This window comes from Oreochromis niloticus, linkage group LG7 (assembly GCF_001858045.2).
Source record: "Oreochromis niloticus isolate F11D_XX linkage group LG7, O_niloticus_UMD_NMBU, whole genome shotgun sequence".
Taxonomy (NCBI): Eukaryota; Metazoa; Chordata; class Actinopteri; order Cichliformes; family Cichlidae; genus Oreochromis; species Oreochromis niloticus.
This window is the reverse complement of record NC_031972.2, coordinates 2,619,754-2,633,377: the sequence shown is the minus strand read 5'-3', so window position 1 is coordinate 2,633,377 and position 13,624 is coordinate 2,619,754. Positions and strand designations below refer to the sequence as shown.

The 13,624-nt window shown below is 42.4% G+C and overlaps 1 protein-coding gene across 2 annotated transcripts in view; it reads right to left on the bottom strand.

The window, feature by feature from the left end:
* LOC109194212 (polypeptide N-acetylgalactosaminyltransferase 18) overlaps window positions 1-13,624 on the bottom strand; it is a 171,459-nt gene that overhangs the window by 36,425 nt on the left and 121,410 nt on the right. For both annotated transcript variants that reach the window (XM_005449193.3, XM_003439526.4), the window contains exons 7-8: window positions 5,698-5,883; window positions 4,351-4,488 (exon numbers count right to left, since the gene is read on the bottom strand). In XM_005449193.3, the coding sequence (XP_005449250.1) occupies window positions 4,351-4,488; window positions 5,698-5,883 (324 nt within the window). The remainder of the gene's footprint in view (window positions 1-4,350; window positions 4,489-5,697; window positions 5,884-13,624) is intronic.

Here is a 13,624-nt window from a genome sequence, read left to right as displayed (position 1 = left end):
CCAGCTTGCAGACAACAGGTGATTCAAAGTTATTTAAAAAATAAAATAAAAGAGAGAACTTACACCTGTAGCTCTCCCATGAGAACAAGCATGTCCCATATGCCTGAAAATAAGAGGCTTCAACCTGGTGGTTTCCTTTTTGGGTGATTCCAAGTAAAATCAGTGAGTGCCTCCCACCTGAGCCCCACCGAATCAGCTATTTGTTTGTACAGCAATTATAGTATTCATGTAGTACACTTCATAGGTACAAAAAGATATCCACATTTCCTGGCCTGAAAATCGCATCCAGGCTCTCCCACAAACCTGGAACCAAATCAGTTTCACACCAGCATCAGTGATCAAAAACACTGAACTAAATGTATTTAAAGTGACTTTTCACATGCAGCTGCAGACAGTCTGTCCAGAACACTGCAGTAATATTTGTTCACAGATTGAAATTCAGTCATTAAATGATGTCAGACAACTTTAAAGGTCTAAAAATCGTGTAAATCAGTCTCGGCCAGACTGAATCAGATATCATGCACTCTGTAAACCCGAGTCCACTGGCACAGCAGGAGGGATCCAAAATGAATACGGATCACGGATTCAGACCAGATCCAGTTCAGTTCTGGTCCTTTCCCAGCTCATCCTGTCCGAATCATAATGGCTTCATTTTCCCTGATGCAATTTGTTCCTTTATTTAAAAAGGCTCCTTTGCTCTAAGCTATACTAATTTATTTAATATATATAAAAACTTGGCACGGTGGTTAGCACTGTTGCCGCACAGCAAGAAGGTCCTGAGTTCAATTCCACCATCAGGCCGGGGTCTTTCTGTGTGGAGTTTGCATGTTCTCCCCGTGTTTGCGTGGGTTCCCTCCGGGTACTCCGGCTTCCTCCCACTGTCCAAAAATATGCAGTTTGTGGGGATAGGTTAATTGGATAATCCAAATTGTCACTAGGTGTGAATGGTTGTCTGTCCCTGTGTGTTAGCCCTGCGACAGACTGGCGACCTGTCCAGGGTGTACCCCGCCTCTCGCCCTGTGACAGCTGGGATAGGCTCCAGCGCCCCCCGCGACCCTGGAAAGGATAAGCGGAAGCGAATGGATGGATGGATATATAAAAACTGAAGCAGTTCTTATAATGTGCTTCTTTTTAATGATAAAACTTTAGATGAAAAAAACCCTGGAAAGTCGCCCTGTTTATTTATTTTTTCAGAAATCTGAAACTATGACTGAACTGGAGAACATTAAAGCAGAGGTTTTATCCAGTAATAGCAAAAAAGTGAGGTTGTTACATTTCATCAGTACATTAATCTTTTACTAAATAATTATTGAAACATAGAAATGATCATTAACTTTATGTCACGGCCAGGCGGATCAGCTGCACGCTGATCAGCACTCTCTATCTGTTTCTCTCTCTTCCTCTCTCGCCGGGGCGGAACTCACTGTGGGTTCACGCCCTCGGCCCACGCCCTCAGGAGATGAGACACCTGGGTCTCATTAAGATGATCAGCATTTAAGCCAGGAGGTGACTGCTGTTCGTCGCTGGATCGTTGTCTACCACGCGTTAGTGAAGCCAAGCTACAGCAAGTCAAGTTAAGTGTGTTACCTTTGTGCATTGTATTTAACCCTGTCTCCCTGTCTACAGAGCTCCCTGGATTTCCCCCCGTGTGATTCCCAAGTGGCAGTGTTGGAGTGAGAACCAGTGATCGTGTGTGCTTTTCCCTGGAGCCCCCTTTTCCCTCACGCAGCTGTACATAGCACTCCCCCCCCCGGCACCCTCTTGTATATACACCTGGTGAATTGTAAATAAATCTTTCTTGTGTGCATCAGAGACCGGAGTCCTGCGCTTGAGTCCTCCTCCAAACCGTAACACTTTAGAAAAAACAGTTTATTTTATTAAACACTGTCTTGAGGATAATAACGTCACAGACTGTTTCTCCTGCCAGGTCACAGCTGAGTAATTAGATTTAAAAATCAAGAAGAAAAATAAGATTCCAGCTTCATTTAATCAAAATTAAATTGGAATAAATGATGACAGCAGATGTTCTAAAAAAATTACATATTTAATATCAAAGTTTTATTCTGTCTATGGACGACGAAGCTAATTGAAATGAACCTTTTTAAACTTCCTGTTTTTTAATATAAATATGACGGTCGGCACTGACACGTGTTCATATTCAGGGTGAACAGTCCCAGAGCTGATTGGACCAACTCTGATCAGCTGTTCTGGCAGCTCTGAGTTTATTTTTAAACTCAATGATTGTTTTACCTGCTTCCTCGAAGAGGGCCCAGGTGTCACAATCTGAAGACCAAATCTCATTTCAGCTTACAAGTTATTATTTTTATTTCAGAGTAACAGAAGCATGCACTGGTTCTGTGGACATTTTATCTGATTTCCTGTCATTCAAGAAAACTCAAGAAAGTGAATTTTGGGCAAAGCTTAAATAATCATATCACCTGGTGGGATAGGGTCAAAATAACCTGGAGGTCTCCTTTGTACCCACATTTTGTTCTCAGGTTCATCGTCTTGCTGTATCAAATTATTTACCCAATACAGATCTTTTTTTTTAACCCTTACAAGTGTCATGTTTCCATCTCATGTCTGAGGATCTGTTCCTAAATGGGCAAACATGAGGATCTGAGGAGGTTTGAAAAAGGGACAAATCTCTAAAACTGCAGATTTGTGGGGCGTTCCCGGTCTGCAGGGGTCATGAAAAGCGGTCCAAGGAAGGAACAGGGGTGAACCAGCTTCAGGGTCATGGGTGGCAAAGGCTCTTTGATGCATGTGGGAGTGAAGGCTGTCCCCTGTGGTTTTGACCCAACAGAAAAGCTACTAAAACTGAAACTGCTGAAAAATGTAAGGCTGGTTCTGATAGAAAGGTGTCAGAATACACAGAGCATCACAGTTTGTTGGCACCAGTCAGGATGCCATCTGCCACAAAGCAAAGATGGTTCAGGAACGGTTTGAGGAGCACAAAAAACGAGTTTGAGGTGTTGACTTGGCCTCCAGAGTCACCAGATCTCAGTCCAAACAAGTCAGAGCCACGGAGGACTTAAAGGGTCTGTTGCTAACATGTTGTTGCCAGATATACAGCACACTTTCAGGGGTCTAGTGAAGTCCATGCTTCGGTACACTTAACTTACAATATGGCAAACGTTTTTGTTTTTTCACCAATGCAGAAACAGGATGCTTACCCAAGCTACAATCCAGTTATAAGTTTTAAATGTTTTATGGGTTAAAGGGTGACCGAGATCTCAATTAAAAATGACATTAAATGGTTAGTAAGTGGAATTGGTCCCAAATTAGTCATTTTCTTCCTCTATCAGCAGGAGCAGTCAGAGCAGGGGGATAATTCTGCTCCGCTTTCAACAGATTACTGTCATTTTTCAATTATGCAAAATCCTCCCACGGCCGTTAGCTGACGAGAGTTATAGTCATGCAGAAGTTAAGTGGTGGAAAAAAGTTCACCTTCTCCATACCCACTGCTGTGATTTAAAGTGAGTGTGTGTGTGCAATTACACTGAGGGTTAACAGAAAAGTTGGGTCTTTGCAGCTGGAAAGTTACAGGAAGTCATGAAGAGGTGTTCATGATACGACTATAACAGGGTGGGCATTATTTCTATTTTAGGTTATTTCTAAAAACATCACCATGAAGAATCTGGTCGAAACTCATAATAAGAGGCGCACACTCACAGGAGCACAAGACCTAACTGTGAAAGTCCATTTGTGACCATTTCAAGATGAATCATTTTGGGTAGAGGGTATATTTTGTCACCACAGGGAATCAAAATATATTAGCAGAGACACTAATATGCAGACCACATGGTGAGAAACCCCCCATACCGTCTAGCAACTCAAATCCAGACTTTAATCACTGCAATATCTTTATTTTACACCAAAACATGAAAAGAAGTATCAATCGTACTGAATGCAAATCCAAAATCCAAACTTTGAATCCAAAACTGGTAGTGATCGTCCATAAGAAGGCAAAAGTCCATGAAACAGCCCCAGGGTCATACATGAGGACATCAATGAGGAACAAAAGAAAAAACAGAAACACTGGAGCATCAGAAAATGTTTGGAAAGCTATAAATGTACGAGAAACAGAGGTTTTAAACTTGAATAGAAAGAGACGAAAGTCTCTAAATTCCTACAGCTCTCATGGGCAGTGTGGGGTTCAACAGGCTGCCAGTCGACTGCAGACTGCAGGGCCAACTATTTCACAAAGACTACAAATACCCAGGAATACATTATGTTCAGATTTGAGAATTATTCAGAAACCAGTGGGAACTCATTAATCAACAAACCCTTAATTCTGGATGTCAACATAGGCAAAGACTGAAATGCAGGTCGATCACAGGAACTCACCACGCCGTAAGCAACTGTGTCGCTGTAGGATCGGAGCTCAGGGTAGATGTTGGAGAGGAACCAGCTGAACGGTCGACACCGGAGTCTTGACCGCAGGGCCTTCCTCTTAGAAATGTCCCCGATGTCTATTCCTGAGTTCTAGGCAAGGAAGTAAACACACACAGATCCAAGTTTTACATGCTGAGCATTTTATTGCCACTCAATGACCTCGAGCAACACGATAAATGCAAAAAGAGCTTCAATTTTCTTACATTCGACGTAGCAATAAATAAAAAAACATGTGCAGAATTCAGACCTCTGAGTCCTTTGAGCACTACTACATCCTTGGAATGGCAATGAAAGAGTCGGAAATAATAACTGAGCGGAAGAACAGCAAGGAATGTTTAAAAAGGAGCCTCACAGAGTACGATACTCAGTGAGGAATGGCTGAAATTAAACAGAGATGTTAAAGCAGAATCTACATAAAAAGTATGTGAAATGTCCCTGAAAAGATTGTTTTCCTGGGGAAATTTACCCTACAGACATAAATTGTTCTTGGTCTTAAATATTTGAGCATCTACTGGCCGATCTGCATTAAATCACTGTAAATCCGGTCTGCAACACTGTGTTCATACAAAAAACAATATCAGAGACGAGTTATTGCCGGGCTCGAGGAAACTGGAGGACATTTTCTACTGTTTGAAGGAGAGAGCGATCTACAGACTTATGAATAATGAAACTAGCTATGAACTGAAGGACTACTTTGGGTGAGTTAGGTATATGTGCGATCACTCAGGTATGAGTCCGATTTCCCATAAGACCTGAACAGACATGGCTGAAAAATGGACACTGTAAGGCTGAACTAGTGTGAACTTTTTGGGATTATGAGGGTTTGATTAGGTTTTGATAGGTCAGCTAAACCTGGTTTAGAAACACACTGTAGATCTTTGTTATACAGTATTCAAATGACTTGCGTGAGTTGTCATCTGAAGATTTAAATGAACAGGAAGTGACAAAAATGGTAGTACCTCTAATGACCGCTTGAGGGTGGCTCCAAAAACAAATCGATCCCAATGCTAAAGCGCGAAACATTATGACATTAAAAGGTATGATTGGAACAGAATAAATAACCAAGCTCTCTAGTGTTATCTGGTGCCTTAACGCTCAATTATTTTATCTAACTTTCGTCACACATACGGTACCAACTAACATGCCAAGAATTGTCCAAAATCCACAGCAAAAACCAATGTAGTGCCATCTTTTATATACAGTATATGCTTGCACAACAACAATCCTTCGGAGATGCATTTGCTTGTTATTTATGTGCCACACACACACACACACACACAGTGAGTGCAGTGTGTTTACCTGCAGTGGAACGTTCCAGGCCATGTAGACGTGACTCTTGTACTGGTCCATCCAGACCTCAGCCACCCTCAGAGCATTGCGGCGTACGTGAGCCGTCAGGTTCTCCGTGTAGGGTTTGTGGGCACGCTCAATGTGGGCGATCCGAGAGCAGGGCAAGACCTCTACACTGCCACCGCACTGCCACACCTTTGTGACACACACACATAAATGTAAATTCCCACATGTCAGGACTGTGGGGACTCCCAAAAAAGGTAGAGATATTTTCAGCACCTGCCAGGTTACTGCCAGTTAAACCTGTGTCCTCTGAATAGGAGATTAAAACCTGCTGAAACTGAGCCTGGCTGATGGAATTAGCATGAATAGAAAGGTATCACAGGCACACAGCGGTAATGCCTACCCAGATGCTGCTATTTTAACCTGTCTGCACTTGTTTGACAGTGGAAGCTGTCCTACATGCCTACGTAGGACTAGCCAGGCTTATAACAGGCCCATGACACATGTGACAAATGTTATTTCAAGTCATACATGTTTTAGCAAACAACATTTGGTGTGTGTGCGAGGTAGCACATCATAGAAAACTCATACAGTTTCATGTTTGGATTCTGCCTTTCCTTCTTTTGTGCCATATACAGCCATGGAAAAAAGTGTCTTTGAATTCAAAGGTTTTCTGTGTGAGGAGATAATAAATAAAAATATCACACCCTCAGCAGGTTCTAAAATTAGGTAAATACAACCTCAGAAGTACAGCTACACGTGGGATATTATACTGTATTATTATTATTGGGAATAAAAACTAAAAATGCAGAAGCAGTGCCTGAAAAACTAAGCGCAGCCTTACTGCTTCCACTACTCAAGATTCAGACAGGCCACAGTTAACATGTTAAAGGCTAAAGTTCAAGACAGGCATGACTCGTTTGGAAGGGTTATCAGGAGGATGCCTCTTCTCTTTAAAAAGAACACGGGATCACAGCTACGGCCTGGAAAGCTGCATCTGAACAAACCACAAGACTCCTGGAACAGTGTCCTTTGGACAGAGACCAAAGTGGAGATGTTTGTCCATCATGCACAGCAGCACATTTGGAGAAAAAGAAAACAGCACATCAGCACAAACATCTCATACCAGCTGTCAGCAGCATGGTGGAGACATGAGGATTCTGGCCACAGGCGTTCTAGAGTCAGATGTGAGGCCATCTGTCCAAAAGCTAAAGGTTGGACCAAACTGGGTCAACAGGACAAAGATCCCAAGCACAGCAGCAAGTGTCCAGCAGAAAAGTATCAAGGTGCAGACCTCAGCCTGACTGAGACGCTGCGGTGGGAGCTTCAGAGAGCTGTGCAAACACGCATGCTGCAAAACTCACTGAACTAAAGTAACTAAGGAAGCTTTAATGTGTGCAGCAACATGTCAGACATCTTCTTCCAGAACATCTATTCTCTGTTCTCCCTCAGACTGATTCAGCCTCGCTGCCATAAAGAACACTACCATTCTCTTTAAAGCTGTATAATAACTCTTCGTTCTGTCAGACCCCAAAAATATTTGTATCCTACCTCCATGCAGCTGTTATTCTCATATTTAGAGAATATTTAGGATTTATTAATGCAACTTGCACTTCTCTCGTACACGATGTGAGTCTTACTTGTACTGTTTTAATCTAACTTCTTTTTTCATCACTGTTGTAAATATATAAACAGTGTAAGGTCTTCATCAGGCACCTGCGGCACTTGTGTTGTTGTGTTGTGTTGTTTATTGCACACTTTACTATTTCTGCTCTTGATAGTGAAAATAAAAACATGGTGTTAGAAAGGATCATAACAGGTCATGTTTAAAGGCTAACCCCACTGGCCTGTTACACCGAGGAAAAATATGCACACTGACAAAATGTTACTGCAGCTAGAACTTTGGCACGGCTGTTGTTAACAGCTTGCAGTGGTTAAACACCGACTGTCAGTGTTGACATAACCTTTCTGACAATGAAGTCGATACAGTACTCAAATAATGCTTTGATGTGGAATAATCTACCATCTTTCACCAGCTACAGGTATTTTATTAGTGTTTCAGCTCACAGCTGCATATGTTTACTACTTTGCCCTCCAGTGAGTTTCAGAGTATGATGCGATGTGCACCGTCTCAAAGGTGAAGGAATTACATGGATCACGGGTCAGTAGGAGGGCTCGGCAGAAGCAAAGGCCAACTCTGCTGGTATTTTGGCTACTTTGAGCTCTTCCTTCTCAACATCTCCGCTTCTTTCATCTCTCAGCATTTAGATCACCTTTCTCCTTTGTTTGTGGAAGTTACATATCAGCTGAGATTCAAGATGCTTTCACCTCTTTTTTCTTTGCTATTGATATTTGATAAATGTTACATTCCACCTACCAGGTATAATTTAATTTACTGCACCTTTGTTAGCTTTCAGTTCTTACAAAACTTCCATTGTTAGCTCATATCAACTTGACTCATATTAACTTTTTTTCAGGGATCCAATTCAAACCACTGCCAATAACAGCGAAGGATATCGTTGACTGGTGTATGAGCGAAGCAGCAAATACATCACAGGGTTACCTAGACAACGGAACTTGGAGTGTCCACTAGTGACCACCTGTCAGCTACAAAGCAAAGTGCAACAATCAAGCTGCTTCAAATGTGGACCAATTTTCAGCAAATAGCAACAATTCTCCAGAAATATTCCAGAATTCGCCACATTTGGTCAGAAGATTATTGTACCATTGTTTCCACGACAGCGCTGCTCAACACTGAGCCGCAGGCACCTTAGAATTTCACAAACAAATGCTGGGGAATGCTGATTTGAATAGAAACCCCTGTTCTCTCTATTCCAATCCTGCACTCCTGTGCATTTGTGTTCTAATCCCTCCTGCCGACCAGCCTCCTTCCCTCTCCTACCAAAGCAAAGCGCTGCCGCAGAACAACAGCAGAAACTGTAGTGCTGGCCTGACGCCCAGGCAGGGCCAAATTCAGAGATAATACATGCTTCTTTCAGAAATACCTCAACACTTTCTGTAAAGGATTTACAACATGGGGTTAGAGTATAAGGAGCTATTCTTCGAGTATAACAATCTACCTCTGAGCATGTGGGTATGCAGCGTGAGATAGAGAATGGCATCAGGAAAAAATGGGAAAAGAAAGAAGGAGAGATTCAAAAAAGGATATAAAAAGAGGAGGTGCTGGATTAAACACACAGGGAGATAAAGCGTGAAAAAAGAGAGAAGATAAAGAGAGTGAAATAAAGGGGAGAGAAATTCTGGTCTTCAGTTGTCTTTTCGAGAAGTCTTTTCTTTTTTTAGCTTTGTTATCTTTGTTCACAGGTGAAAACAGGGTCATGTGCCAAATGCTCCACAGCAAACATCACAGAGCATCATTATGACTTTGAGAACTCGCAGTTTATGTGCGTGTGCATCTGCTGTCTGGGAAGTTGTGTCTGGCTGATTTGTACGGGTGTCACCCAGACAAAACGCAGCACATTTACATCCCTAATTGTCTCCCGGCCTGTCTCCTTTGGTGAAACGTGGAACAAATCTTGCTGTCAGACTTGTGTTTTTAAAAGTTTTTAATGAGAAAATGAGCAGCAAAAGGCATAAACAAATGAAGTTGTGAATTATAAATCACATTGAGTGAGGACGACCACCCGTTGTGATGGAGGGAGAAAAAAAAGACAATGAGTGTTAAATATGCACAATATTATGCCAGCACGGCGCAGATCAGGCTCATGAAAGCAATCTTTATCACTAAAAGGAGCGTGCAGGCCAGAGATACGGAGAGCTTCTGCAGAAACCGAGGGAGCGCGCGAACATATCGCTGATAAAAAAGAAAAAGTTGTCTGTGTTTGGTATGAAGATAGAAATAGAACAAACGGAGTGTTTTCTGAGTTAAACCTGGGGCCAAAACCAACACATGATGAATTAGTTAGATTAAGAGCAATGCCCCTGGGACACGTGTGCAGAACTGATTCTGTCAAAATATCACCGCTGATTTACATAATCATTGATCTGAAAAGGGGCTTCTACAGCTCTGTGTGCTGAAATATTGACTTTCCCTGTCATTCCTGATGTTTTTATAGAAAACCACGAAGTAAAAAAACATCGGAATAATGATGTGCGGCAGGCTCTCTAGAATTCCATGTGCTGCTGAGTTCAGGCTTCAGATGGTCCTGTGGCACTGGAAATGTTTGCTACAGAAATAAAATGTCAATACTCTGGCTAACCTTTTGTTGCTCTTTCAGCTGTTCCAAAAAACTCCACACACGGAGTCGTAACCTGTCCACATCCACACAAAATGCTCCACAGCCCCTTTGAAGTGCCTCTACACTGAAACCGGTCCATTTTGCTTCACCGTTGCTGTCAACGCTGCAGAGGGCAACGGACTCTTGGCCCCGTTTCAGCACACAGGCCAACAAGTAATGTGGGCAGAGCGGCCGACAGCTGAGGGGAGCATCTGATCTGGGTCAGAAAGATGTGGACTGCGGTCGTGGTGGCGACGGTGAGCTCACCCCCCACAGAGAGACCCTCACTACTTCTGCTTCACTGAATAAGCCATTCGACTCTCCGCTGTGCTAATGTCAACAGGTGTTCAATTTGTCTCTGCAGTGTGGGCTTATGCAGAGTAATTATATGGCAAAAGAGCTCTATAATAGAGAATAACCTCACTGCATGATGCAGCAGCACTCATGCTCTCTGCACTGTGAGGAGCTAAGGAGAAAGGCATTATCAGACCTGTAGCAGGCTTGACATTCATGCTTCATATGGAGAAAGTTACATCAGAGTCCTCCACAAAAGCTTCCCATGAGACAAAGGAAGGCACAACACAGCCAGTGACCAGACAAAGTTATATTCATGACATCAGATTATGTTTATGACATCAGATCGTAGCTGTTCTAAAGAAAATGCACACAGCCAAATATACTAAGTGTAACTAATTAGCCTGAGGGCTGATTGTAAAACGCTGTGTGCTGGACTGGAAAGTTTGTCGGGTGAATAATCTATAAAACAAATCATCAGCCAGTTCTTTTCAAAGATGCCCTGCACCATCAATCAGACCTCACGAGGGAGCGAGTAATCTACTAACCAGCACAGCAGAGTACCTGTGGGGTTCATGCACATGTCTCAGAATAACACTTCAGATCAGGAAGCAGCTGAAGAAGCAGCAACAGGTTCTGATAAAAGGGAAACTGTTAAAATCTGAAGGAGGTTAAAGGAACTTTGATCTGTAGGACAAATAGAAGAAACCAAAAGATGATTTGCCACCAGATGCTGATTGATCCATACATGCATCACTGCCCTTTATTCTGAGTTTAATCCAGTGACCCCTGAACGACATTCTTCAAACACACTTCACATCTGAAAATGAAGAAAAGAACTACATGAGAGCTGATTTGTGAGGCTGCAGATCTCTACATGTGCCCAGCTGTGTGAAGACAGAAGTTTGCTGCCTGAAGTTTTCATTATGAACCAATGTCTGCGTAGCAATGTAACTAATACCCCGAAACACTGCCAACTCTGCTGCTCACTGTTACTTTATTCATATGTAATGAGCCACTTTTCCCCCTTGCTTGGTGCTCCATGTTAAGCTCTGCTCTCTTACATTAAACAGAAGTATTAAGGAGCAGAAATAGACGCGTCTTAGCTCGAAACATCTGGCTGAGCAACTACAGGAGCCAAAGGTTAGGCATGTATTCCCTCCTCATTCCAAATAATCAAAGCAGCAACTTTAACAACCACAAAAGGTGCATAAAATATCATCATTTGAATTGCTCTTGTAAACCTAAAAAAAAATCCTATCTGAGTGATTCCTTCAACTTTTGAACACCTACAAATACATATGCAATGCACTTCTGCAGGGTGCAGAAGCACCTGTGTTTGTGCTTTTTAGCTGCAAAGGTGGTGTGCAGCTCTTTAATAAAGCCTGAGATTATTGGCTGAGAGTCAATTATTCATGCCAGAACTTTAATAAATCTGGTGCAATATTTCATATAGGTGCACTATTCCTATTTGGGTTTAGACTGAGATAACGCAGCTCCTGTAGTCAACATCCAGCCAACATTCCTTTACAGGTAGCGTCACACTCACAGCTGTTTGACTGCACTCTTGTTTACAGGGAATGGGTGGAGGAGTATAATTACTGGGGAAACATCCACCGCTCTCGAGCAAAAACAGGGAGCATCAGTCATCTTTAGCTCGATAACCTAAGCGACACCTTATTTTTCACCAGGGGCAGCAGAGCAGATTTTTTACTGAAGGTCTCTGTTCATCTGTTGAACTATAGATACTGAATAAAGAACTGAAAAGATTGCAAGGAGGGATGCAAAAATAGTAGCAGCACTGTAATCAGTCCAAACATGCACGAGAAGATTGCTCTGAAGGGGAGATTGGACACATTTAAATCGAGAGATTTCAGTTTATTTCAGGCCAGTTTCTGAAACCATAGTTGCTGCTGGCTTGTCCCACCATAACTCAAATCAGCTTTCAGTTCTTCTCCCTTGATTCTGATCATTTAGCTCCAAGCATGCCTTCTTTAGATTTTTACAGTCATGGGTTTCTTTTACTGCTGTGTTTTAGAAGAATGGAGCCAGGGGGAAGGTGGCATTCATAATGACTATCAACGCATCACAAATGGATGCAGTCAGACAAAGTTAATGATAACTGGGCTGCATGTCTGTTTTAGAGGGCACAGTACAGTAACAACCAGAAACTTCTCTCTGTGTTTCATTTATTTATCTATTCTTTTCTTGACTCGGTGGTTCAGATCAGCATCAGCCAGCCCGGCCTGATAATCAAACCTGCACGACACAGACATGGTTGCAGTAAATCACTCCACACCGAGGCTGAGTCAACAGTTTCTCTGGGATGGCTCCCGGATACATTCAGCCTTAACACTGTGGCATCCTCCCGGGGCTGATTGGCAGCCTCAGGATGACTGTGCTTGTGCAGAGCCCAAGGCCTCTAGAGATCCGATTAGAGATAGAGTCCCTCTGGTAACTTAATGTTCTGATGGAGTTATGCTGCCTGAAAATGAAATAAAATGTATTGCTGTTCAGATTTGCCAGAAACTACAAGAAAACTGGAAGATGTGGAAGTTACAGTCACCATAATGTGATAATGTAATGTAGCTGCACTACATTCATTATATTCATATAACGTAATCATATTAAGTTACAATTTGTAGTTTTTACATCATTAGTAATCAGCTCAGTTTGGATGAGTCAGACTCACAAAGATGCTGCTCTATCAAAGGAAAGGTCATTCTTTTTTCTGTACGCCAGGCGAGCCGTCCTTTAGCACAGTTCAGTTTGGATGGTGACAGCAGCTGATGCTGTTGTTAGGCGGCCCATGTTACATGTGTTTGTAGGTTACTGTGTGAAATTTAAAGTGTTGGCAGAGATCTCAATCAATATAATTCAAATCAATTTTATTGGTATGTGCAACTGTTCTTGAATTTTACGATAAAGATCCAAAAATTAACAGTTCCTTATGAGCAAGCACTTGGCAGCAGTGGGAAAGAAAAACACCCTTTTAACAGGAAGCAACCTCAGAAAACCAGGCTCAGGGAGGGAGGGCCATCTGCAGCGACCGATGGGAGGTGAGGGGTGGAAGACAGGACCAAAGACACAGTGTGGTGGAAAAAAGCCTGAGATTAATAAGGCTGTATAAACACACAGAGAAAAAGGTTGAGTGAAGAAGAAACACCCAGTGCATCATGGGACGCCCGCAGCAGCCTGGACCTATTGCGGCGTAACTAACGGAGGATTCAGGGTCACCTGATCCATCCCTGACTACATGCTAGTTTTAGAAAAGGAGCAAAGAGTTAGAAGAGCAGATAGAATAATAGAGGTGTAAATATTACTGTTGTTTAGAAGCAGGTGTAAATAAATATATTTTGAAATAAAAGGACACTTATGACACTTTTTCCTCATAAAATGAC